At 41.9% G+C, this 27,455-nt stretch overlaps 1 protein-coding gene across 3 annotated transcripts in view; it reads left to right on the top strand.

Annotated features, from left to right (window-relative positions):
• The window catches only part of acsf3 (acyl-CoA synthetase family member 3), a 36,349-nt gene extending 13,079 nt beyond the window's left edge, over positions 1–23,270 (top strand). For all 3 annotated transcript variants that reach the window (XM_085455654.1, XM_085455645.1, XM_085455660.1), the window contains exons 6-10: positions 2,455–2,552; positions 3,063–3,189; positions 17,241–17,375; positions 17,600–17,711; positions 21,159–23,270. In XM_085455654.1, the coding sequence (XP_085311780.1) occupies positions 2,455–2,552; positions 3,063–3,189; positions 17,241–17,375; positions 17,600–17,711; positions 21,159–21,273 (587 nt within the window). In that variant the 3' untranslated portion in view covers positions 21,274–23,270. The remainder of the gene's footprint in view (positions 1–2,454; positions 2,553–3,062; positions 3,190–17,240; positions 17,376–17,599; positions 17,712–21,158) is intronic.
• The last annotated feature ends 4,185 nt before the right edge of the window (positions 23,271–27,455 follow it).

Genomic DNA, 27,455 nt, shown 5'->3' with positions numbered 1-27,455 from the left:
TCCCTCTCTTTCTCTTCCACCGTCTTCTTCCTTTCCTGTTCCCCAGACAACACTTCCTCTTAAAGGGAGAGCTAATTAGCTTGCAAGTGGATTTGGTAATCCTCTGCCTGCCTGTTTTGTCAGGGTATTGTTTTGTTTGTTGCTCACTGAATGTTTGGCATGAACCGAGCAGGCTGCGTTCGACTCCTCTCAGGTGATTATTAAGAATGGCTTCAAGAGGCCTGCGTTTTTATTGATGTTTCCTCTCAGCATTTGTGTAAGTGTATGTGTGTGTGTGTGTGTGTGTGTGTGTGTATGACGGTGTGAGCACATGTAGGCACGAGGCTGCGCCTGTTTGAGTCGGCGTGTTCCTATCTTGCCTTTTAAGTAGGTTAAAATGGATCAATAGCAACCACAGGAAACACTCTCAGAAGAGCAGTGGAGTGGTATCTCTCTTTCACTCTCACCTTCTTCTCTTTCTCACCCCCCCGCCCCACAGCAGCTAAACAGATGACATTTCAGCTCTTAATACAACTTATTGGCAGCAGTTTCATTAGTAATTCTCTCCTGTATTTAGGCCATGTAACTATCCTGATTTTGCTGTGGTGCTTACACTTTTGCAGCTCTTCATATTAACAAAGCTGAGTGTCTTTCTAGGTCATATTGCCCGTCCTGAGATGTAAACATATGAGATCATCCTCATTTTTTCCCCCCATCTTATTATTATCTCACGCTGCTGCCCCTTTCATCTCTTTGATTCTTTTTTGTCCCACTTTTCAGGCTTTTTTTCCCTGTATTTTCACAGAGAAAGTGTAGATACGGCAGTCTTATAAAAGCAGTTGTTCATAGCTTTTTCCCCACCTTAAAAAGCCAAAACAAAAGCTCTCACACCCCAGCCTTTTTTATCAATCAAAAGGATCCATTTTCAGTTTTAGTGAATTAAGGGTAATCGTGCTAGCATCTGAAAACTGTTATTTTAATACACTATTCCCGATGACCATAAATCGGATAAGTAGTTAGAAAATGAATGAAGTGATGATAAATAGGATGTAGTAGGATTCTCATTCTACCTGTGTAAGAAGTACAGAGTTACTTCACTTGCATTTTCAAGGACAAAAAGGATCTTGAGATAAGGAATTAATTTTTACAGGATTTTTCTCCTGATGCCCAACATTTAGATGCTATTATTAGATACCGCTGCAGTAATGTGATTACATTTAATAGGTTCAAATGGTGTACTTTTTCAGTGTTATAATTGCCCTTGGTGGGAGACGGATTGCAAAGTGTGGGTTGGTGTGACTTTTTCCAAGCCAAAGTTCATACAGTTTGAATTGATAGTAAGTAAGTAAGTAAAATTTATTTATATAGCACATTTCACAGATAAAAATCACAAAGTGCTTTACAATAAGATCAGACATACAAGTTAAAATTAATTAAAAGCCCGTTTGTATAAAAATTGATAGAATCCTTCAAAACCTGACGGTCTTTTTATTGGGCAAATGTTAGTCTGCAAAATGATATAAAATATTCAGTTTATTTCATTTATTTATGTAACACTAAATCACAACAACAGTTGCCTCAAGGAACTTCCTTTTGTAAGGCGAAGACCCGACAATAATCCAGAGAAACCACAAAAATCACACAACACCCAAGTACTTGGCCACAGTGGGAAGGAAAAACTCCCTTTTAGCAGGAAGAAACCTCCAGCTAAACCAGGCTATAAAATAAAATATAGGTGCAAATATTAATGCACACAGAAGACCAATGAGAATTTTTTTTGTGCTTTAATTATTTAACTCGCCAGGTGTCACTTGCACACAGTTTGTGGAGACAGCAGGTGATGTCAGGAAATGTGGAAATCCTTTTTTTAGTAAGTTTTCTCTAAAACGTTACTGCACCTCACAGTTATGAACACTGGATTTTTTAACACAGACTTCTTACTGTATTTTAATACTTGTCAGCTCAGTTATAACATTTCATGCTGCTGTGCTTTATTAATAAAACATGTCAAGTGCTCAGCAGTAAATTAGACTGAAGGACTGAATCCTGCTGTACCCTTGAGTCCTTGTTTCTTCTTTGTTTGTTTTTTTGGAGGCTTCAGAAACAGGTTGAAAGTGCAAACAAACACCTAAAAACAGTTCTATTACTTGACGTTTACTTGAAGTTTGTGCAAACGGCTGCATCAGGCATTGCCCAGAAATCCCCATTACTGTCCGTGTAAGCTGGTTTGTGGTGACTGAGACGAATGGCTTTCAGTTTAGTGTTTTACAAGCTCAGCAAGCCAGTGGCCAGTTTTGGCCTGCAGATGGAGGCTAATGCTGTCTTGGAGAAGATGACTCTTGTGTTAAAAATCTCTCACTGAATGCTTTTGATGGCTTTTTCACTGATTATTGCCAGAATATGTGTTCCACATTCTGCTTCGACAAAGTGTATTCTCTTCTCTCTGTGTTCATGGGCTTTCTTTGTGTTTGACAGGAGCTGTTGGGTTGCCGCTGCCTGGTGTGGAAGTTCGGATTGTTATGAATAACACAATTAATACAACCATTGTGGAAGGCACTCACAAAGAGACTCAGGTAATCCATAAGTTCAATATATATAGGTGTCATCAGGTTTTCATGTGAAAACAAAGGTTTAGCATCAGACTCAATGCAATCCTGTTCCTGTTGCTAATGAAATGCACTTGAATAACTGGTGACCAACAAGTGTGAGACCCCAAGGTCAGACTGTATGACGGATAAAGAAAAAGTACATCTCAGACTTTGCAGGCCTGACTTAGCATGTTAAATGTTAAAGTTCATGTCAGTAATATTAGGAAAAGACTGAACAAGTGTCGTTTGCTTGGAAGGATTGCCAGGAGAAAGCCACTTTTCTTTAAAAAGAACATGGCGGCACAGCTTATGTTATATCCAAGAAAATCATAAGACTTCTGGGAAAATGTCCTTTGGATAAACAAAATCAGTGTAGATTTTTAATGATAGTATATAAAACGAACACAGTATATCAGGACTAACATCTCATACCAGCTGTTAAGCACGGTGATGTATTTATTTATTTCTTCCTTTCTTTCCATGTATATGCATCAGGTACGACCTGGTCTGGAGGGGAAAGAGGGGGAGCTTCTGGTTCGAGGGCCATCTGTTTTTAAAGAGTACTTTAACAAACCTCAGGAGACCAGAGAGTCTTTCACTGAGGATGGCTGGTTCAAGACAGGTACCAAACCCTCATCTTCCTCAGCAGTATGCATGCATAGCGAGTGCATTTCACTACCATTTATGGTTTGTACTGTCAGAGGGATTCACAGGAGATGAAAGATGTCATAAGATTTTTTCATCAGTGTTGCACACTGTACTTTCGGGGCACGATGACATGATTTTAAACACTTAAAAACCAGGAGTCCAATGCTGGAAGCACACACATAGTCACACATTCAGACAGTGTGTGTGTGCGCGCGCACATTTTGGGGAACTATGAGGGAGTGATAAATGGACTATGTGTGTTTTTGGTGCTGCAGGGCATTTTTCCTCCTAAGTGGTTGTGACTGCTCCAGGTCCTGAAGAACCAACTATTGCTCTGTGTGTGTGTGTGTGTGTGTGTGTGTGTGTGTGTGTGTGTGTGTGTGTGTGTGTGTGTGTGTGTGTGTGTGTGTGTGGTAGCATAGAGGGAAGCTGTCATCAGAGGATGTTCCTCTCTCTAGCCCAGCACTTCTCCCCTTGTGCCCCCCCCCCAAACAGACCCATACTTTACCAGCGGGAGAGGCAGGCATTCGGTTAGTTTTGAGGGGGGGGGCTGAGGAGTGCAGGAAGAAGGGCAGAAGCAATCAGAGCTTTGAATTGTCATGTAGACCACAGGAAATAAGAGGAGGAAGCAAAAGATTTGGGAAGGAGCTTGAAGTATTGAGCTTGGAGATGTGTTGGAGGGGGTTAGAAAGAGTCAGCTGCAAAGCTGACTCTGGGGACCAAGAAGGTAGCGATCGGGAGCTGCCGATGGTGGTGGAGGCGGGAGTGGGGAACAGCAAGGAAGGAGTGAGTGATGGAGAACGAAGCAGGGCAAGGCAGAGTGTGTTTAATTGGCTTTGCAGGCTGGAAGGACAGAGATCCAGAGCACAGCACGTTGCTGTCACACTCCATTACAGCCACTGGCCACATAATGAGAGCCTGTGCAATCAGCTCCCCACAGACCAGTCCCTCAAGCCACACACACACTGTGGACTACTCTGTTGGAAGCTATCAAACACCTTACCTGCCCTGCCTGTGTTCGCTGATGCCAGTTTCAACACACATGCAGCTTTTTTTCCTTCAAATTTCAAATTCAGATTTTCTTCAATTCTCCGGTGAATCGATGATTCAAACAGGAGCAACTGTGTCGGAAATTCACATTGTTTTGCTTTCTTTGTGTTTTAACTCAGCTCGAGAATAAACTCAAGTACATTTTAAAAAAAAAAATCCAGATTTTACCAATCAGTGTGTTCACAGGTCTTAGGCAGTAGAGCAGGGCAATATGACCAAAATATTTATCATGATATGCATTTGAAAATTTGCAATAACGATATAACTGACGATATAATTGAGACTAGACAAAATACTTTAAAACTCCACAACTTTATTAATGCAAAAAAAAAAAAAATCAACCTATTTTCACTTAAACGAGCAGCTGTTTTTTATCTGCATTAAAGTTATATAAAAATTTAACAGCACAAATGCAAATTCCTTGCTGACAGTTTAACCAAAAGGCATTTCCAGTGGAAACTGGCTGACATATCCTCAGTATAACCATGTATAACATCCACAAAACTTAAAAAGAGGTTATACACACACACAATACAGTAATATTATGTTGAAGCACAGTACGTATCACTCCGCGAGGCTCCTGCCTACAGTAGTCGTAATGCTCCGACAATCCATCGAGCGGTGCGGCTTCGTAGCTTAGCAAAGTCGTACTAAAAAATTTGACAGATTTTCGAGCGCCGTGTACCACATAAAATCGTTTCGAGGTCAGTAAACACAACCAGAATTCATACATAAGGCACACGGGATTATAAGGGGCACTGTCGGTTTCAGAAAAATCAAAGGATTGATTTTAAGTGTGCCGTATTTTCCAGAAAACACGGTAATAACGACGGCCCGCTAGCATGCGCTACCAAAAATAGTGCTTTGTTGTGTATCTGACGGACGAAAGCTAAACCAGTTCCACACCACTGAAGTTGCAGCATTTTTACAAACCAATTCTGGTTCATCCGTTTCATTCAAAGATCCGCTTTCGCCCTTCTCATTCTCCGTCACTGTCATGCTTTTTCGCCATGTGCGTATGAAAACAAAGGCACTGCGCATGTGCGTTTTACCCATATTCTATCGCGATATTTCATTTTCTTATCGTTGCCCAACATTATACCAGTATTACCGTGAACGGTACGATATGGCCCAGCCCTATTTGGCAGCCCTCCTGCATGCATGACAAATGCCTTTGAAGCATTTTGTGGTTCCAGAGCTGATTGAAATCTGCAATATTAAAACAAGTCAAACAATTAAAACATTATAGATTTGTGTTTATTACTGGGAATTAAATACTGGTAGGTTTATTATGAGCTTTAGATTGAAACAGGCTTGCCATTTTATCCTGGTGCCTGCTCGACTTAGGTGAATATTTATTGAATCGATATGAATCCCCTCATCAGTCATTAAGAGATGTGCATTTAAAATGTTGGACAGTAACATTTTGTCTGTTTACATCGAAATGATTGCTTCTTTTCTGTTCTTCTCTTTAGTACTGAGGAATTTATTTAACACACCAAAGTGACATAAAAACATAAACTTATATTAGTGTTACTCTGTCTTGTGTTTATTTGTTTTCTTTTGGAACATTTGAAATATCAATAATAGAAAACTTTGAAATATGAATTTTTAGTAAGTAAAACTATATCCAAGATGTGGGTTTACTGAGCAGGTATGAGGTCATACACATGCAGGCAGGGAGAAGGGGGAAAGACAAAGTCCAAAAATTTGATGAAGACCTTGTGCACTTCATCTTCCTTCCCAGCTTCTTAACTAATTTCTCACACTGTCTCCTTTTTTACTCTTACACCTGCTCCACGTTTCACACAGCAACTTTTTTCTTTCACAGTTTCAATCTCACGCTCCATCTTTCGCTTGCTAACAGTGGGCTGATCTCTTGCGGTCTTCTGTATCTCACTTTTTCTATATGCTCTGGGATTTAACTGCCTGGTTGGGGGAAAAGGTGGCTGCTAACCGAAATTTCTTACCAAGATTTTCTTTATGGAGTTGGGCTGTAAAAACGTGGATGTACAAACTTTTAAAGTGGATTGCAAATGGCAAATTTTAGAAGACGCGATCTGAATAATCTGCTGCAGACAAAAACAGGAACAGAAATCCAGATGTTTTATTTCATCCTGTGAAATTTTCTTGCAAATGAAATGTGCACGCTACTTTTACACGTCCGGTGTGTGAAAGCCTTCATGCCTAAACTAATAAAAACTTGTAAAAAATTCAATATTTTTCAAACAAAAACGAAAATCCACTCTGGCAGCTAACTGAACCTGAACTGAAAATGTAATAAAAATGAATAAGAAAATAGAAAATGATAATAACTTTGCATTAGACGTCGTGTAGGTCGAAAGGCAATAGAGTTAATGTACAGTGTTTTGTTGGGTTCATTATTTTTAGATTAAATGTATCTCATTAGGAAGACTGTTAGGAAAAATATGCACACCAGCCCTCAATATTCATAATGAAAAAATGCACTTTTTAGATTAGCCACAATTGCTTTGTGCAAGAGGAGAAAATGTCTTTAAAAAAATTCTGTTTGAACTTTGCAAAAACAATGCTAACAGGGGAGACTGACAAAAGCAAAGAGAGATGGGAAAAGAAATGTGAAATCTGAGAAGCAGAGAACGAGTGGGAGTTTAGATCAATAGGTTCTCAGCTGGCCAAAGGTGTCTTCTCCAGAGTTAACAGGTGCTGTGTAGCGTGATTGACAGCTCGATAGGGAAGCTGTCACCTAAGCGTTCTCTCTTTCCACTCATCTTCACAAACATCTCTGAGCACATTGATCCCTTCTCACTTTTTTTTAGCCCTCCTTTTGTGCTCTACAATACAGTCTGTCTGCTGTCCAGAGCTAAAAAGAAAGCTCATCTTGACCCAGTAAGCCTGTAAGAGCGTTTGTTGTTCCATTTATTGTACACATATAGATACAGCAAGGCAATGGAAGCAGTGAGAAGAGAGACTGAAGGCGTTGCTTCAGATTTGCTCGTTAGTCGTTAGTTGATGCCAACAAACAAAACCCAGAACTCCTCCAAGAGTAATTTATGAATGCATAAATTAGTCAGAACTCATGGGAAGAAAGAGAAGCTTAAGCATTAGCTGTTTTTGAATTTTTTATTTCACTAATAAGAAGTTTGGCTGTGCTGCAGAGAGCAGTTGGGATAAAACTGAGCCTGGAATCTGACTATTAGCCCCAGAGAGGTTAAATTATTTAATTACATAACTGTGTGAAAGGTGTTTATTAGGGCAACTTTCATGAGCTCCCAGCAGCTTTTCAGAGATACAAAAACAGATTTTTGTATGAATCGTTTTAAACATTGTGACAGAAAACAAACACGCAAACTAGTCAGCTGCCATATCTAACCCAAGTAGTAAAATAAAAACATCAAATTAAAAAAAAATAACCTGTTGACTGAGCCCCTGGGCTGGATGAGATTTAGGTTTCTTCAGGCTCTGGATGCTGTGGGGCTGTCTTGGCTGACACACTGGAAAAGTGTGGCATGCCCACTCGGGGTTGGGGATGAGTTGATGCCTCAGTGGAAGAGCGTCATAGGGTCTTGTTGACAAGTGAGACATCCACGAAGCAAGAATTTAACTGACAGATTGGTGTGGCATCTGTAGTAACATGGGTGATGTACCAGCCTGCTGCGGTGATCTGGATACGAGCTCTGAGTAGTGACCAAAAGAACAAGACCGCAGATACAAACGGTGGAAAGGAATTTAATCTAAAAGGTGTCTGGGCTCTCCCTTATAGATTGGGTCAGGAGCTTTGTCATGCGGGAGGGACTCAGTGTAGCGCCTCCACAAAAGGAAAGGAGACAATTAAGGTGTCTCAGGTATCTGACTAGGATGCTTTGTAGGTGAGGTATTTCAGGCATATCCTGCTGGGAAGAAATCCCGGGGCAGTCCCAGGACATGCTGCAAAGATTGTATCTCTCAGCTGGCTTGGGAACACCTTGGTGTCCCCCTTAAAGACAGGCATGAAGAGATGAATGGTTGAATGAATAAATCAGTCTATTCTGTTATTGATATGTTTTAGTGACTTTGACCCACCATATAGCAAGCTGATCATTCAGTCCAGCACGTCTTTGTTTATTTCACTGTGATTTCTGAGGAGCTGAAACATTCAGTTTATCAAAGCTGTTTTTGTTCACAAGACTGGATTACTTGGAGATTTTCCAAGTCTGCCATCAGCAGGTTCCACTTTTTGCAGCAAAGATTTTCCACCTCAAAATTAGCAGCTGAAGAATAACTGCAGAAACATCGGGGGGGAGGGTTTGAGAGAGGCTGTCTTTCATGATGGTCCTGTTGTGTTACTGCCTCTCAATCCTTTCATGATGTCTGGTCTTTCATTTGGCAACATTAATGCGAAATTGCTTGAAGTATGGTTTTAATGTGAGGTAAATGGCTCTTTTAAAAGCTGCAAATGTGGTTAAAATATGAATTTGGACTTGGTTGGGTTTTTTTTGGCATCTACCATATTTGTATTATGATGCAGGGCTTCGTTTTTCAGAATCTCATTTCACCAAACATGAGTGTTAGGACACATTTGATTGAGTATGGGTGTGCGTGTGTGTTTGTGTGTGCTTGTGTGTGCTTGTGTGCAACCAAGAGAGATGTAACCTCAGCTTTAAAGGTGAGCTTTAGATCTGCGGGGGAAATTTTCAGCAGACAGACAAACAGGAGTGTGGCTCATATCCTGCAGAGCCTTCACTAGTCATTTGTGCATTGGTCTTTTGCTTCCAGCTGTTCTCTCCTCTTCCATGCCTCCATCCCTCTCTGTGTTCCCAATGTCATATTTCACCCCAAGTTACATCGTGTCCTCCTAACTCCAATGTCAGTGCTCCCTACGGGATTCATCCAACGCCCCGCTCCCCGCAGCACTTCGATCAAACAGCCATCCGTGCAGCTTTACAGCTGAGACGTCGACGCATGTTGGCCATTGTTTTATTAATACTAGTTGCAGGTAAATAAACACCATATCGTGTACAGGATGGGTTTTTTTCTGGGGTTTTTGGTAAACTGAAGATGCATAAAATATTTTTAAAGTTCCCTCCTGATTCTTTTTCTTACCTCGTTCACCTGTCTGTTCCAGGGAAAGGCAAAAAGGCAAGAGTTGGTATGAATCCAAAGTGGCAAAGGCAAAACTGTGTCTTGAATGAGACTAGATTTGTGTGACTCTGTGGAGTGTGGATGCTTGTAAACAGCGGTTAAATTTCCTTGATGAACGTGGCAGATCTGAGACAGACATCAATCCTCAGCTTCAGCCTGTTATCTTCTTTGAGAAAGGCAGTCCAGCCAGGAATATAATCAGTAACATTAACATAAAGCAATTCAAGCTCTTTTAATTGCATTATATTAAACAAATTAGATCACTCATCCAAGTGCAAAGTGCTTTCTTGTATGATATTAATTACTAAAAAAGGAGCTGTGACAAAAGTTAAGGATGATAAATAATGTCAGAGCTGAGATTTCGGTGCTTGGCTGTCTGTTATTTATCCTCATTAAGACTTCCATCTAGGCATTGGGGCTTTAATGTGGAACATTAATATTCATATATGCTAAGTGTTTACAGTCACTCTCTGAAGAGGCATGACACATTTAGACCTGTCTCATCTTGTGCAGATAAGGCTCTCCTCTCCACGGTGATGGAGGGCGCTTAGTTTTGACCCGCAGTGTGAGAGTTTAGGTTGTGCTGAATGGGTTGAAAGACCCTGACTCCACTTGTACCTTCCCGCAGAGGAGAAGCGTCTCCTCGTCAGGCTCATGTTCAGCACTTCAGCGATGCTCATGTAGAGGCATGTATAAACACTCTATGTCTGTCAAATAACAGCTCTACAAAAAAATGTCAGAAGGAAAAACACTTCTGAGTTTTGGAGTCTTTTTTTGAAATTTTATATCTGTTTTTTGTTTTGTTTTGTTTTTTAAGTTTGCATCCACCTACATTGGTGTATTCAGAAGATATACAGAGGATGGGACTATGCTGTAGATTGAAGGCACTCAATTAAAATTAATTAGGTGTAACACCTACAGAGCAGCCTGTCTAGTGGCTATTGGTGGCTGTAAATAGTGAAGATAGAAGGTCAAAGAGAGGGCAGCTAAAGACGTCACCTCTACAGCATGTGGAATTTTCAGCCATGAGGACATCGAGGTGAAATGTAAGTATTCTTATCACCTTAAACATCAGACTTGAATCTGAGTTCATATCACTTACAGCATTAACTATCCCAACGGTTCACTTCTATATTTTGCTTAAATCTGGAATTACTGCCAAGATTTCTTCAAGCTGATAGGAACAAAACCATAACTCAAATAACGAGTTGTTGCTGCCAAGGTATGAAGAAGAGCACCTCTGAACCTTAAAACAGAGCAGCAGAAAAACAGGAAACTAAGAGTACAATTTGCACAAAGAAACCAATAATTGGACAACAGAAGACTGGAAAAGATTTTCCTTTTTCTGATGAGTCTGTCTGCTTTGACATTCAGATGATAGGCTCGGCATTTGAGCGTCATTTAAATGCCACAGTGTGCCTGAGTATCGCTGCTGACCGTGTCCATCCATTTATGACTTGGATGTTCATATTTAACATGACTAAAGTTTTTAATGTTGAAGTCAGTATTATGTTTACAAGTAAGCCCCTATCAGCCAGAAGCTCAGGCTGTTTGAGAGTGTGAATGTCTATAAGATTTATTTATTTATCCCATACCCTTCCCAAGGTTCACGTTCTGTTGTTGTTGTGTTTTTATACTTTTTTTAAAGCATAAACTACAAGCCAGAATGGGCTCAAATGTGAATGTGAACACATTTTCATCTTATCACTGAAAGTGTACACTTTACAGGAAGTGAAATGCCAGCCACATCTCCAGGGTTGAGTGGGGCATGCACACAAACACAAGTGCATGGTACTTAGATCAAGGTCGCACTCAAACCACACTGAATTGCAAACACTTATTTCTGTGTGTTCCCGTAGCAGCAGAAATCTCTTATGGTGCTAGAAGGTGCTGGCAAGCTAAGAGATGACTTCTGTCACCTCTACAGAAACTGTTTTTGTGAAATTTTAGTTGTCTCTCTCTTTCATTCTTTCATTCCCCGGCACCTCTCGCAGTGAAGCTAGTGGCAGCAGACTGAACTGTTTCTGCAGTGTTGGCCTTTGTCATATGTCACACTCTGACCTTTTCTTTTGCACGTTTTTTGTCTTAGAAAAGTAACACGTCTAGACTTTGTCTGTGTGTCTTTGTGTCGTTCTGGATTGTTGTGTGGAAAAAATGGGCGTAATACAAGTGCATCATTTTTAAGGCACAGGCAGCATCGATGAGGGGGATTAATAATAATTTAGGACAAGTTTTAAAAATAGAAGAGACTGTTGAATCTTGTCACATTTCCTGATGTAAGGAAGATGAGTGTGGAGCCCCTTTTCTGCTTCCCTGTCATCACTGAGTGTTTGTTGAGTGGGTACTCTGCAAGAGAGGCAAACAGTTTGTTCGATGGGTTGAGACAACAACCCTGTGCAGGAGGGCCTTTCCTGTCCTTCCTGGACCAAAATTTAAGCTCCAGGCTGAGTAAACTGCATTAACTTCATTTTTAGTGAAACATAACTACATGTCCTCGTGAATGTGCCCTTTGTCTTTCTTGAACTATAACAACATACAAAAAATATTTAGCCACCTACAGCAGCTTTTATGGCATCCCAATCTACATTCATAGGCAAATTTGGATGTGACCCCCCTCCTCCTCTTCGATCTGTAACAGCTTCGCAATTCTGGGACACCATCCTGCTGGATTTTTTTGAAATTTTCACGATGGCCTGGCTTGCATTCGCCATTCTAGCCCCTTCCAAAGATGTTCGGTGCAGTTGCACAAGAGTCTGTGTGGGGCAGTAAAGTTCATCTTCACCACCACACTCATCCAACCATGCCTTTAAGGATTTTGCTTTGTGCACTGGGGCACACACTGTGTTCCAAATTCCAAATAACTCGGGAGTGACACCACTCCCAATTTAGCATGTTCCAGAAAAAAGAAGTAAAAGTAGGATTATATAATCCTATATAAAAATAGGATCATAATACTTGTTTCTTTTTATACTTTTAATTTAAAAACTGCTGCAGCACATTATGGATGGAGGCTGGTCAGTGCGCTGTTTATTGCTTATTTAGGCAGTCATAAATACACAACGCTGGCAGTGCAGATGAGCAGTTTTATAGTTTTATGGCTGTTCAGTGCCGCCATCTTGGATTGTTAACTCGGGGTTGCTGGGTCTTTTCCGACTTTCCTGGTGGGAAATCCGAGTCGAAGGGGAATTCCAGATTTCAGCTCTGACTGAGAACTCAGAAATTCCAACTTCCAGCTTTTTTAGGAACACACCAACAGTCATACTGAGACAGAGAAGGGTAAACTGTTCTCATGACGTTAGATACACAGAATTGTTTCGAATATCGTGGTAAGGCGTCAGGTAAGACCTGTTGGCGACCACAACAGAAAAATGTGAATTCCCTAACAGGTTTGTAAGTGGCAGCTCTGTGAGATCATTCATAAAGGTCTAAACAGATGTCAGTGAATCTCTGATTACTGCGGTTTATTAGTGAAACTGTGCTTTGAAACTGCTTTGTTCGGTAGCACATGATCACCTGCAGTTTGCATGGAAGATACCAACTGGTCTCAGTTTCATTACCACATCGTGCGTGGTAGTGAGAGTCTGAAAAGTGTGAGAATGCTTGCCTTCAAAGTGAAAGTTGCAGCTTTTGGCATGTGTTGGTTGTAGTGGTGAGGCACAACTTTTACTCTGAAGACAAAAACTTTCTCTGTTTTTGGTGTAATACCCACTTTGCAGCCAATCACCTGGGAACAGCGAGCAGTCTCCAGGAAACACTTGCCAGCCAATCTCAGATTACACATTTTTCCCTAGCAACTGCAGGCCTGTGTGACTGAACTAAGGGGCCCCGACCAACCCCAGCCTGTCCATACAGTGTATATCAGCTCTGTCAACTGTATCATACCATCAAAAACATACACCAGCTTTTGTTTTAACTATACAGTTTCCCTTCATTTCTCCACTTTTTTTCCTACAGTTTGTTCAGTATAATATGTTTGGTTTTCCTGCGTCAAGGATATCACCGACAAAAGCTTATTTTTTATTCTGCAAAAATATCACAGCAAGAGTGAAAGCGATTCATTTTTGTTAAAATAAATGAGTCACCTTCCAAAGGCAATTTCTGCTTTACTGTAATCTTGGTTAAATAGTTGGAAATATTGCAGCTGCTCGTAGCTCACCTCTCCTCACGATGCTGTTTTTCTTGTTATTGGTTTGAAATAATTTGATGTTTTCTTTTCTGCTTCTGCGAACCCCTCTAATGTCATTTTCCTGGTTTTCTGAAAGACACTGTGGAAGTTTCCTCTGACCCTCCATCCTCAGTTAAATTCTTGATCTATTTTTATTTCTTTTTTTCACACTGTGTGCCTTCACTTTCTTTAATGCCTCAGAATGAGATGAAAGCCCAGTGCAATTAGGCTTCTTATCGTTTTAATTAGGAAAGCCATTCGGCCATATCTGCCTCAGACGCCATAACACATAATGGCGGAGAGTCTCTGATGCCTGAAGTAGTGATTGTGTGCGTGTGTGTGCGTACGCATGTGTTGTGTGTGAGTACATACAGTACGCATGTGTGTATATTTGTGTGTGTAAATGTACGTCCTAGTAACACAGTTCCCAACAATCCCGCTCCCGCCCTTCTTTCCTCTTTTATCAGTCTGTGTTCTCCAATCGCTATTCCCACTTGTGCGTCTCTCCAAACATGTTGTTCTATCCCTCGTTACTTCCTTCCCCTCAAAGAGACAAGGTCAAAGAGTCCTGTATAAGTACTTCAAACTCAATTCAACTATGTTGTCTGAGCGTTCCTTTTCAAACCCTTTTGTCAGCGTTTGCTTCGTTAATGCAGCTTTTCTTCCTTGACGCTACAGCTAGATGTACTGATTTTATTGTATGTTTTTATCTGTTTCAATTTGCGCGCACACACACGCCCACGCAGGATACACAAACAGTTTATCAGTGTGCACGTAAACTGCTCATTTCTCCATATCTGTTTGCATAAGATGAGAGAGCTACATGGCTGAAACCAAATCATTTTTTTCTTCTTCTTTTGCCCCTCATCTTAAAGAGGGGGAACTGTAACTACCCTGATAGTGGTGTTAACACCAAACCAGCTCCTCTGCTCGCCTCTCTACTTTCTCCCCCTCTCCCTCCATCCTCCCTTTCCTCCCTCCTGTTACCCTGGCCTATCAGTGCGGAGCAGTGGTCTGTGAAGAAATTCCCAATATCTAAATTTACACACTGTATCAATCTTGTTTAATAGACTGGAAAGCTTATAGCCGCCGTGGCAAGCCGGCAGAGAGGGCAGCGGTGATAAATTGTCGGTGTGCAGGCGACAGCCGCCCGTGATGTATAATGAAATATTTATGATTTATCCCAGCTAATAAACTGAAATGAAGTGCATGATGTATGGGAACAGATGGGCCCTCTATTGATGCTGAGGTGGAGAGGCAAGAGGGGGGAAGAGGAGACAGGAAGAGAGGTGGAGAGAAGGAAACAGAAGATGTGATGAGAGATGTTTGAGAGGTAGTTGGAAAAAAAATGAAGCATAAAAATAGAATTGAAAACGTAAGAAAACATAGTTTGTTTGTGTTTGTGTGGCACTGGAGCTGGAGAAGCTGAAAACATGGACGTATAGGTAAGACGGATGGAGGGATATGGGGTTAGCAGTACAGACTAAATGATGGAATAGAGGACAGGTGGAAGATGGCAGTAAAAACAGACCACCATCAAAATGTAATCCCTCTCCTACAATGCTGCTGATTCCAGGTGAGGCAGGTGCAGTTGCTTTCTTTTATTGACTCCATATTTTTCAGCTACAGTCTGCAAACACGCACAGCTTTACCTTAAATGTTCTTAACTGAGCAACACTGAGGTTTTTTGCAATGCTGAGGGGTGCTGTGTAAAGCTTACAAGTGCAACTATGTCCCTCAGAATTGTTCAGCATTTTGGGGAATAAACGTCCAACCATGCCTTTAAGGATTTTGCTTTGTGCACTTTTTTACTGAGAGTTAAACTGCTGACACAATTTTAATCAATATGAAGCTCCAGCCAGCAACCAGTTACTTTAACAGGAACAAAAGGAAAGGCTAACGTGTGATATCATGTGCAGTAACATCATATGTAATTTGTGTGGCATCTTAAGGATAGGTTTATACTAACTTGCAAGCTGTGTACACAGATGCTGTGGAGACTGAATGACTGGTGTCCAAGTTGTGTTTTTCCTAAGTCTCGGGTGCAGAGTACACCGGAAAGACACATGTGTAGCGGGTATATTGTAGTATATGCAAAAAAGCAATCACATGCAGGTTTTCAAGGCATGGCTGTATTACCTCTTTGTGATCAAATGTACCTGTAGATTCTTCCCTAACAACCTGTGGATGTTGGAGGGTTCGCTGACCAAGCCCTGTGTGACTGAGGCGTTTGAAATTGGTTTCACAACAACTGCCAGCAACCACTTGCCAACCAGATGGAAACTATAGTTTTTTCCATACCAACCCTGGTAGTTGCCAAGGTGTTCCCAGCCAAGTGTGACTAGGACACTAAACACATGAAAAGTAAATTAAAGATTTCTATGGCCATCATAATAATGTCCTTATAGAGAATTCTTTTGGTCATAATAATTATGTAGTGAAAATCTGAGCTCATGACATCCTCAGGACAAAGTGCTAAATCTGTTTATAAGCACCTCTAAAACACACTAATGAATATGCTAATAGAAAAAATACGAATAAAATCAAGAGTGTAGCATTTTTACAGAGCATTTACTGAGAGGACTGTTTCTTGGCAGAAAGTAGAAAATTCCCAGAGTTTCTGTTTGCTTAGAAACTCCACAGGGGCAGTTTTGAAATTATGAGATATTCAAGTAGTCACGTCAGCCAGTAGTGTGTTTAATGGAGGGCTGAGTGTATACATGGGTCTTTGTGTCTTTGGTTTGGAAGAGCAAACCAAAGACAGACGAGGAAAAGAGGCCAGGAGCCCAAGGAGAGAGAGAAATAACCCAGATGGCAGTCCTGTATGCACTTTGCTCTCTGCTCAGCCCAGATCTTGCTGGTTCATGCAAACAAGCTTCCCAACTCCACCTACCAACTTCCTGGATAGAGAAAAAACCCAGCTGAGCATGATGATAACTGGAAGATGTGAAAAGTTGTCATAGTAAATGTGTGAAAAAGAGTCAGATTTTCTAACATCACAGCTGGCTTTAAGACGTAAAGGTTCACTTTGCATATTTGAACAGTCCCTGACCTTCGCTGACCTTTTAACCTATTCATCCAAACTTAACTGCTATGCATCACTTCATCACAGTGTCTCACACACTTGCGTCCACTCTCTGTTTCAGCTGTGGACAGCCCCAATGTAATTCTGCTAAAGAATATATTCCTGATCCTTATTTTCAGGCTTCCTCTCCTTCCCTCCTCCGTCCATTTTTCTCTCCCTAATCTCTCCCCACTGATCCATACTGACCCATTTCCCCAGCTCGTCATACACGAGCGCAGCTGCGCCCCTCATCCCACATACTGTACTCGCCTTCCCCCACACCTGTCCCCCAGAAACTTATGCATGAGTGTGCGTGGGTCTGTGGAGGATGTATGTTTGGAGGATGGGGCAACTTAAACACTCATCCATCCACTGTTATCTGACTTTGTGTCTCAAACACACACGCTCTCTTACACACAGATACAAGTTTACATACCCTACATTCCCTATTCTTAGCTATAAAAAAATATTACTTAATTTTTTTAATTGAGTTCATTATCAGCCTTGTTTTTAGGTATATATATTGTAATTGGGCTTAATAACTTCTTGTTATAAAAATGGTGTTCCAGAAAATTATGACTGTATTTTTCCCTGTTTCCCCCTTACATCACATTGTCTTTCTTGTATGGGCCTGTCTGTATTCTAGGAGACACCGCTGTGTATAAAGACGGCGTATATTGGATCATGGGTCGCACCAGTGTCGACATCATCAAGAGTGGTGGCTACAAGATCAGCGCACTCGATGTGGAGCGTCACCTTCTGGCTCATCCAGACATCACGGGTAAGTGGAATGAAGTAATGTCACCGCTGTAAGACACATGTAATTAAAGCCCTGAACCAGCACCTCAACCATTTGATCACTGTTAATATCCAGCAGTTATGTGCTGAAGGTAACTCATCAAAAATGAGTTTGGTGTCCTTTTGCTGTAGAGAAAGACAAAAATAAAGGAGTAGCTGAATTTTACCTGCAGCTTGTCTGATTTTTTGTCATATTTAACCTTGTAGATGTTGCTGTGATTGGAGCCCCAGATGCCACGTGGGGTCAAAAAGTCACTGCTGTAGTGCAGCTGAAGAGGGGCAAGAGCATGACTTTGCCAGAATTGAAGACCTGGGCAAGGTACTGTGACTTTCAGCTGAATAACCTTTGCTTTGTGCACTGTTTTTGGAGCTTTCTAATTAATTTTGTCTCTTATTATGCACATACCAACTGGTGTTGTGGTTTATTCACCTAGCAAGTGAGCAAGCTCCGGTGAGGAGATACTGACACCTTTGAGCTTGAGTCAAGAAGGCATCCGGTTTAAAAAGTCGGCCAAATCAAACATGTTAGGCAGACAAAAGTAAGCATTATGTGCATAAAATCCATCCACTCTCTTACCCACTTATTCAATTCAGGTCACGGGGGGGGGGACTGGAGCCTATCTCAGCTGTCACAGGGTGAACGTCACTGTGTGTATACCTGCTTTTATTTTGATATCCAGCAAATACATTGCTGTTGACAGGCTAAATATAGGGATATTTTCCACATTTTTGCATGAACCTGTACTATTCTATCAGGCTATGCTGATATTAACATCCACACTGCGTGAAAATGCATGCTGTATTTTCTTTCAGGCAAATATGTGAACTGTCAGAAAAGTTTAAGGTGGCTCTGCTTTTGCAGGAATGGACTCTGTTCACCAGATAAACACGTCCAAGTGGAAGCAGACTTTATTAAAACAGGGACTTTGCATTGTGAATGATATTGTAACACAAAGACACTGCAGTATTACAGAGAGAACCCCAGTCATATGAGAAAAAACATGGATTTATTGCTTTAAACTGGTGTTTCAACTGGTGTTGGACTTTAAACAGCAAAGCTTTGATTTTTCTTTAAGCAAAGTGTTGCTTTTGAAAAAACAGAGATGTAACACCACTAGCCACTGGACCACCTGCCACCTTTAAAAGTGCTTTGCAGCCCAGGGGGACTCCAAGCTCATACCACCAGTGGAGATTGTGACCTGAATAACTTACAACTAATCCATCATCCTGAATCCACAAAAACAAACTCCAAAAAGAGCATCGTATCCCATTATTATTACAGGACCATGTTTTTGTTAAGTCTTCTTAAGCTGATTTAAAAGGACAATCTTCACAGCTCTTTGTCAGTTCTGCTCAGTGCTGGGGAAACTACTTTGAAGGCATAGCTTTGCAATTAACCTATTACTTCATACTAGAAGTAATTGATCTAAAATAAAACTACCCACTGAATAAATCTAGTTTTATAAAGCTGCTTTGAAGAAATAGTTCAAATAAAAAATATATAAAATATAAAACAAAAAGTAACATTGTAGCAATAAAATCCTCCTAATCAGGCCTTCTCAGCTGAGGTAGTCAGTGTTATGCATTTGTGTGGCAGTAAAGGTAAAAAATCCTTCATTTAAATAGAGAAAAGAATTGAGCTGCTTGAATCACTCCTAAACTAAAAAAAGAAGAACGGTTAGCATGTTAAATGTTAACGTTCATGACAGTACAATTAGGAGCAAACTCAACAAGTATGGCACTGAGTCAACCATGAAAGTCTGCTAGAGTCAAATGTGAGGCCATCTGTCTGACAGCTTGGCCCATCCTGAGTCATGCAACAGGACAGGGATCCGGGCTCAGCAGCAAATCTGCAACAGAATGACTGAAAAGATCAAAGAAAGCATTGCAATGGTCCAACGTCTATGCTTCGCCCTGGTTTAAATACTGGGGTGGGAACTTAAGAGAGCTGTGCATGAATGAACGCTCACTGACCTCAATAAACTGAAGCAGCATTGTAAAGATGAGGGCTATGAGTTCTCCCACAATAATGTGAGAGGCTGATAAATTCATACAGAAAACCATTGCTTCAGGTTATTGCACTTTGTTTTTGCTAAATAAATAATGACATGGTGTAATATGTCATGTTTTGTTCTTCATCTGACATTGTCATTGCCTAATTTCAGGACCTGGAAAGGGCTGGATTTTTTTTCGTTATGTCTTGACTTGTAAGCCTTTAGAACTGAAAGCTAAACTACTAGTTCAATTTTATGTAGTTTAGTGGACCAAATGGAGGCACCTAATTCAGACTGTGTGGGTCTCTGAGCAGCACACACATCCCCAGTGACTGGCCTTCAAGTCCCCAGATCAATAGCAAAGGATGTGAGAGAAAGAAAGGCCATAGATGGACTAATGAGGGAGATGAAAAAGAAGAAGAAGATGTGGGGGAAGCAAACAAATGATTATTACAGAGGACTTTGTCCTGCTACCTAACAGTTTGTTTTTTTTCACCTCGCTTCCTAAATGTCAGCTGAGTTTATTTTGTCTGCTAGAGACGGTTACTGGTGACATTCACCCTCCACATTGCAGTGACACAAACAGTCTTTTTTTTTAACTCCTCCAGTCTGTTTTCATAAAAAATCTGCTCTCACTCTCTTTTACACCCTTTTCTTCACTTTCCAACCATCTGTTTTTGTCCTCCACACTTTCTACAACCCACCAGTGTCATTTATTTACATCACTGAATTCTTGTAGAGCGCAGTGTGTGTGTGAGTGTGTGTACTGCTGTGAGCTCCATATGGTGTATGGATGTTAGATCCCACTGCTATCGCCTGCTGGTCCAGTATGGTAGATTACAACTACTGCCTGTGACTCAGGTTAACACACACACACACACACACACACACACACACACACACACACACAGTGTTTGCAGCCAGGGGTCCTCCCAGGAGACAGACAGTTCCAGCACACAGCCCTCTGCTGAGGCCTGGGTGTAGGGGAGAGCGAGAAAGAGATAAAATGAGACATAAACAAGTAGATGGATGCTCACTCTTCAGTGCCCTGGCTTCAGCTGTCAGTCTGAATCTCTGTCTCACCCTCACTGCCTCACACCGCCTCGAACGCTCAGGCTTGTGCGCGCGCACCCGTGCACGCAGACACACAGGAACACATTGCCCTGGAGAAATCGGCGACACAAGCACGCAAGCCCCCGTTACAGAGACGTGTACGTATGCGAATATATTCACACTTCACTCACTCAGTCAGAAACACGCGGACATCTGCTGAAAGGAGTGTTTGATGGCGGTCATATCAGTCATTATGCTCGCACACACGCACAACTGGATTGCACACCAAAGCACGCGCACGTCCGCACAAACAAACAAACTAGGTTAGAAGATAATAAAAAAAGCTCCGGGCTTCAAGACTTGACGTAACAACCAGGCATTCAAAACGGAAAAAAATAAAACACTTTTAATTATCACAGCCTTCTGTTTTCCCTTTTTATTATTTGTTTATTTTTATTTTTTTATTTCATCTTGCAGTGATTATATTGTTTTTGTATGAAGGGGGATTGTCTGTGTCTGGAAGGCGAATTGGGGATATTAAGGGAGAAGAACAGCAGAGTGTATGAACGTATGAAGGACGTTTCCTTATCTCGACTACTCCGCCACAGGCCTAGCCTTTGTTTTGCAGTTGTTTGCTGTTTTTTCTTTTTTCTTTTTTTGTTGTTGTTGTTGTTGCGTATTTGTGTGTGCATCCATATTAACAGTGGTGTTTATTGCAGGGAGCACATGGCACCCTACACCATACCTACAGGCCTGGTGGTGGTAGAGGAGATGCCGAGGAATCAGATGGGCAAGGTCAACAAGAAGGACCTCCTGCGACTATTCTTTTCATGACTGGAAAAGTTGCATGACAACATACAGGTGCCTGGATAAAGAACTGCAGGTGTACATCAGCAGAGAGAAACACGGCTGTTTCTCTGCACACAGGTAGACAGAGAGGAGGAAGAAAAGTAGATGAAGACATCATGGAACATCGTGGAAGCTAACATTTGAGGAAACTTATTCGCAACTATAAATACACTATAAATATAATTTATATGTAAAATGTAATACACAGCGGAGGGCACATCATAATCAAAGGTTTTGCGACTGTGTGCAATGAACTTGTGACCTCGTGACCTTGAACAGGTATGTAACCACTTGCGATCAGCTGCCATCTTCAAAACAACATTGGTGCATCAAGACTGATAAAATGGCAAATAAAAAGGAGACAGCCAGTTTCACAGTTTGCGAGTGAATGGGGTCAAGTTGGCAAATAAATGCAAAAATCAGATGTATCAGGAAAAATGGTAAATACATTGCTGTCTTCAAACACAGAAAGCCAGATCACAGAAATTCACATTAACTTCTTACGTTCAGTCCAAGCAGAACCTCGCAGGTTTGAAACAGAAATTCCTCCACAAAGTAGTTGTTGCTACGGTGATTTAACTATGTAACCAGAATACAGCCAGCTCGCAACCAGGTGACTCAAGTCCCCAGTACAAAGAGTTTGTGCCCATTGGTGGAAACTGATGCAGATTGATTGCAATACGTTTTCACCCTGTTATTAATTATTTGCCAATCTCTCTGAGAGTGAGTGTAGTCAGTCTATGATTGCTGGGAGACAGGTTTCCTCCCATTAGGAGGTCGCCTGTGGAGTCACATTGCAATCTGTAACTAACTAAATGCAAGTAGTTGCAGTGAGCAAGTAGTACCATCGTTCAGTCACTGGGCAAACATGTTTACTGTCTACCACTTTTTACTCTTCTGTGACATTGGAAAACTGTGGAAATCATCAGTCTGATATTTGTTTAGGGCAGTATTGAACAGAACCTCTGCAAGGAGACACAGTGTTAGTGACACAAAATTAGCCATATTAGCTTCAAAAAGGTGTGGTATAAACAGTGTTTCTGTACATGTTTGCTGTTTTCCAGGTCATGACTTAGGTCCAAAAGATTTGATTCAAACTTGAGGGAACTTCTTGTCTTCAGGAATCAAAAAGAAGACCCTTTGTCTTCTACTGAAGTACTTATCATATAAAAAAACCAAACACTTCCATTGTGAGTGTGCTTTCAAATTATGCTACTTTCCCACAATGAAAGGTTCGTAGAGGACCTTTTTAGAGCTAAAAAAAAAAAGGGAATCGGTTGCAAATGTTTGTGGCAGCTCTTGGAAAACAAAAAATAAATATGAAATTTCAAACACTTTGTGAAGTGTTTTGCACCCAGCGAAACTGAGGGGTCCGCTCTTCAATCTGCATTAATGAGAGGGGAACAGCTAGCTGTGGTGTGCGTGGATCGTGATGACCAGGATTTTCAAATGCTCCACTAAAAAAATGCTCAAACCCAGAAGCAGCGTTTGGTAAATGTGCTCTTATTGAAATATTCTGATGTTTGATTAGTGAAAATGGTGTGATCAGAGAATGCACAATGACAGCTTTTTGTGGTAGAGTGGTGTAACCAGAATCAAGGATCATGGTTAATTAAACCTGCACTAAACAAAATGAAATCCGGTGCGGTGGTAAATCAGGAGAAAGACGATGAACACTGTTGGGTTGATTTAGTTTTGTAAACACACTGATGCACTTGGAATAACAGTTTTCATATGAAAATTAAAAAGTTTTGGAAATTTTTAATTAAAAAGTGTTTTGGAAGTTTTTTTCCCCCCAAAGAGTGTTACACTGTGTCTGTGCAGCTGTGGCTATGCAGGTGCAATGAGAGCCTGAAGGCGGATTCTCTAGCAAGGCACAACACCACAGCTGGATGCCCCGCACTCCATCTGACTAACCCTCTCGCTCCGCTCGCTCTTCTCACCTCTCATCGGTTCTCATCTCCATTCCTACAATGTCTAACCTCTTCTGTCTTCATCACGAGTTACGACAAATTGCAGTGGTACCGGGACCGACTCGACTGTGAGACTCTTCTCGGATGAACCCTGGCGTGCCGCCAGAGTGTGCAGAGAGCGTGTGAAGAGATGTAAGTAAAGCCAGGGAAAGAAGACAAAAATACGATGCAGGACTGTCACAGTGATTGGATTTCTAACAACAGCTGTGAAAATGAGGGTGAAAGAAATTAATATGCAAAAAATAAAGTCAGCAAAGGGCATGAAGTAAGTGATACGGCCGGGGCAATAAGCAACGAGGAGAATAAGCCAAGGCGATACGGTTGAGATAAACAGTCATGGTGAAGAGTCAGAGGACTGAAGATAGAAAGAAATACAAGTGCAGCCCCCAGCTGATACAACCACCTGTCCACACACAGAAACACACGCACACACGCACTCGTCCGCCCACAGTCACCAGAGACCTGATTAAGAGAGCAGAGCTATCGATCTGTGGGCTGGCAGGCTAGGATGGATGAGCAGGCAGGGCTGCAAGAGCACCAGAGGACAGCTTCAGTGCCCCCAAATCCCCACGCCACCCCACCCAACCACCCACGCCAGAGCCGGGAGTCAGCTGGGGCCACGGGCAAGAAGACTGGGGCTGCCACACGGAGGCTGCAGCGAAGCAGCAGAGGGTCAAATTCAAACTGAAGAGCGCGTGTGGTGTGAAGTAATCAGTGCGCCGTACTGTGTGTATTCAGGCGAGCACCAAGGACAGGTCTCGGTGCTCACCTGGTGCACACACGGGAGGGGCCAGGGAAGGTGGTGGCTATTCCCTGGACTCAACTTGATGGAGTACTCGTGCCCTTGAACTGTCTCTACCTCCCCTTTTTGCCTCTCTCTCTCACACACACAAACACGCACGCACTCGCCCATGTTTGCCAGAGCGTGGTGGAAGAGGTTGTCTGCAGATGGCTGCTTATTGGGCCCCAGGGTCCTGGAGGGTGGGTTATGGGGGACACCAATGAGACCGTTTGTGTATTTGAGATACAAACAGTGTTTGTGGCAAAGGTGATGGTACAAAGAAGCTAACACAGAGTTCATGTTATGCTGATTGTACCCTTTTTTTTCACAGTTTGACTTTTTTATGTAAACTTATCTGCATATTTAGCTTCCTTTTCCTATTAATATGAACTTTTCTTATTGCATCAGGTACGCTAATCAAATGCCAAATGATTGAATCACTGCGTCATTTTCTGTGCTTGCCTTTCAGAAACCTATCCCAGCATGGGTCTCGTTGATGGCAGACAGTGTTAGCTTCACTTCAGGGTGGATGGAGACCTTTAAGCAATCAGCTGTGTCTTCTAAACCAAATCAAAAAACATAATCATGTATATTGAGACTTTCAAATTAAAAGTGACAAAGCTTTTCTTTTTCCAGAATTAAAGCCATACTATGCTATAGCAGGTCAACATCAACTGCTCTCCATCATCTCACCTTTTAAGAGGGAATTAAACTGTTTTCATTCATAGAGGTGCTAAGTTAGTTTTTATCAAAACAGAGTGCAGCTCCAGCACATCACTGCTGATTTACTCCACTGTAATTTGTTAGAAACAGCAGATCTGCCTTCATCTCACCCTATCTTGAGCGTCGTCCTCCGTCACACCAACTCTCTGCATGTCCTGCTTCACAGCATCCACAAACCCTTTGGTCTTCTCTTCTACCAGCAATATATTGTCCAGTATATCCACTATCCCTTATTTACACATGTCCAAACCATCTCAGCCTTACCTCTCAAACTTTGTCCCTCTGATGTATTCATTTCTAGTCTTGCCAATCTTGTCCACTTGTTATGAAAGTCTTAACATCTTCAACTCTGCCACCTCCAGTCTTTTTGTTATTTAAGTCACGATCTCTAGACATTTCCTTTCCTTGGTTTCAACGTAACTTTATTCTTTCATGAGTTATTTACACTTATAAAATGTGTTCAATGTGCTGCCCATTGTGTTGGATTGTCAATGCAACCCTCTTCTCCCACTCTTCACACACTGATAGCAACACCGCAGGAGAAATGCCAGCACAGGCATCCAGTATCCGTAGTTTCAGGTGCTGCACATCTCGTATCTTCACACCATAGACAATTGCCTTCAGATGACCCCAAAGATAAAAGTCTAAGGGGGTCAGATCGGGAGACCTTGGGGGCCATTCAACTGGCCCACGACGACCAATCCACTTTCCAGGAAACTGTTCATCTAGGAATGCTCGGACCTGGCACCCATAATGTGGTGGTGCACCATCTTGAGGGAACGTGCCAACTTCAGTGCATAAAGAGGGAAACACATCATCATGTAGCAATTTCAAATATCCAGTGGCCTTGATGTTTCCATTGATGAAGAATGGACCCACTATCGTTGTTCCCCATATACCACACCAAACCATCACTTTTGTTGTTCCAACAGTCTTGGAGGGATCCATCCAATGTGGGTTAGTGTCAGACCATTAGCGGTGGTTTTGTTTGTGTCACATGGCCCTCTTCCTATTGAAAAAACAAAAGTTGTATCCAAGATGGCCGACTTCTAAATGGCCACCATGGTCATCACCCATCTTGAGGAGTTTGCCCCCTCACATATACTAACAGGACTTTAATATCACCAACCATTCCCATGTTATTACGGTGTATCCATATAAATGGCCCACCCTGTACTATAATAAATATATATATATTAGGGCTGGGCGATATATCGAGTTTTTTAAAAATATCGATATATTTTCATACGAGATATAAGATGTGACAATATCGTTTATATCGATATAGTCTATGTTACGTTATAATTATACTTGTGGAGCCGCAGGTTTGCCTCTCTTTCGTCCACTTTTGTCTCTACGCAACGTTACTCGGCCTCGCCTCTCCTTCACTGAACACAACTCCCCCTCCCCCATAGCTTCACCTGCAGGCAATGACAAGATGAAAGCGGAAAATCTCCGTTAGCGAGTTACCGTGCGTGGGGCTGGACGGCGTCAACGTGTTAGCGAGCTAACCGCGCTAACGAGCTAACCGCGCTAACGACATGCAGCCAGGAGGGGCTGCACGGCCTAAAATCCTTTCATTTTCTCAAAAATCGACAGTGCGCCTTATGTATGAATTCTGGTTGTGCTTACTGACCGCGAACCGATTTTATGTGGTACACAGCGCTCGGCAATCTGTCAAAAAATGTTTTAATATGACTTTGCTAAGCTACGGAGCTGCACCACTTGATGGATTGTCGGAGGATTACGGCTACCGAGGAGGAGCCTCGCGGAGTGATACGTACTGTGCTTCAACGTAATATTACCGTACTGTGTGTGTATAAGGACCACAAATGGCACCTGTTCAGAGACGTGGTGCAGCTGTGAAATCTGTCTCTTTGTTATTATGCTCAGCGTCTATTAGTTTACATTTTGACTGCACAATTGTGAGCTTTTTGTTATGCACAAAAACAACATTGTTTTCTTTTATTTATGGACCATGATTATTTAATAAATGCTGATAATTTATTTTTGAGTAATTTCTTCATGTACATCTACGCTGTATGTAAATAAAAGTGCCCGTGTGACATCTGGGACACAGTGTGACTAAGAACTCTCTTTTTGTTAACTTATGGCTTTAAAAAAAAAATCGAGATATATATCTTATATCGCCATCCAGCTAAAAAATATCGAGATATGAATTTTGGGTCATATCGCCCAGCCCTAATATATAAAAACACCCAGCACGCCCCTGCGGGCGGTTTATCCTTCAAGCTCGGGTCTTCTACCAGAGGCCTGGGAGCTTGAGGGTCCTGTGCAGTATCTTAGCTGTTCCCAGGACTGCGCTCTTCTGGACAGAGATCTCCGATGTTGTTCCCGGGATCTGCTGGAGCCACTCGCCTATCTTGGGAGTCACCGCACCTAGTGCTCCGATTACCACGGGGACCACCGTTACCTTCACCCTCCACATCCTCTCGAGCTCTTCTCTGAGCCCTTGGTATTTCTCCAGCTTCTCGTGTTCCTTCTTCCTGATATTGCTGTCATTCGGAACCGCTACATCGATCACTACGGCCGTCTTCTTCTGTTTGTCTACCACCACTATGTCCGGTTGGTTAGCCACCACCATTTTGTCCGTCTGTATCTGGAAGTCCCACAGGATCTTAGCTCGGTCATTCTCCACCACCCTTGGGGGCATCTCCCATTTTGACCTC

The sequence above is a fragment of the Copadichromis virginalis genome, linkage group LG1 (genome assembly GCF_057382275.1).
Source record: "Copadichromis virginalis isolate Kocher_CV1m ecotype Utaka linkage group LG1, C_Virginalis_male_GT1.1, whole genome shotgun sequence".
NCBI classification, from domain to species: Eukaryota; Metazoa; Chordata; class Actinopteri; order Cichliformes; family Cichlidae; genus Copadichromis; species Copadichromis virginalis.
The sequence above is the reverse complement of the archived record's forward strand: the minus strand, read 5'-3'. Positions and strand labels throughout refer to the sequence as shown.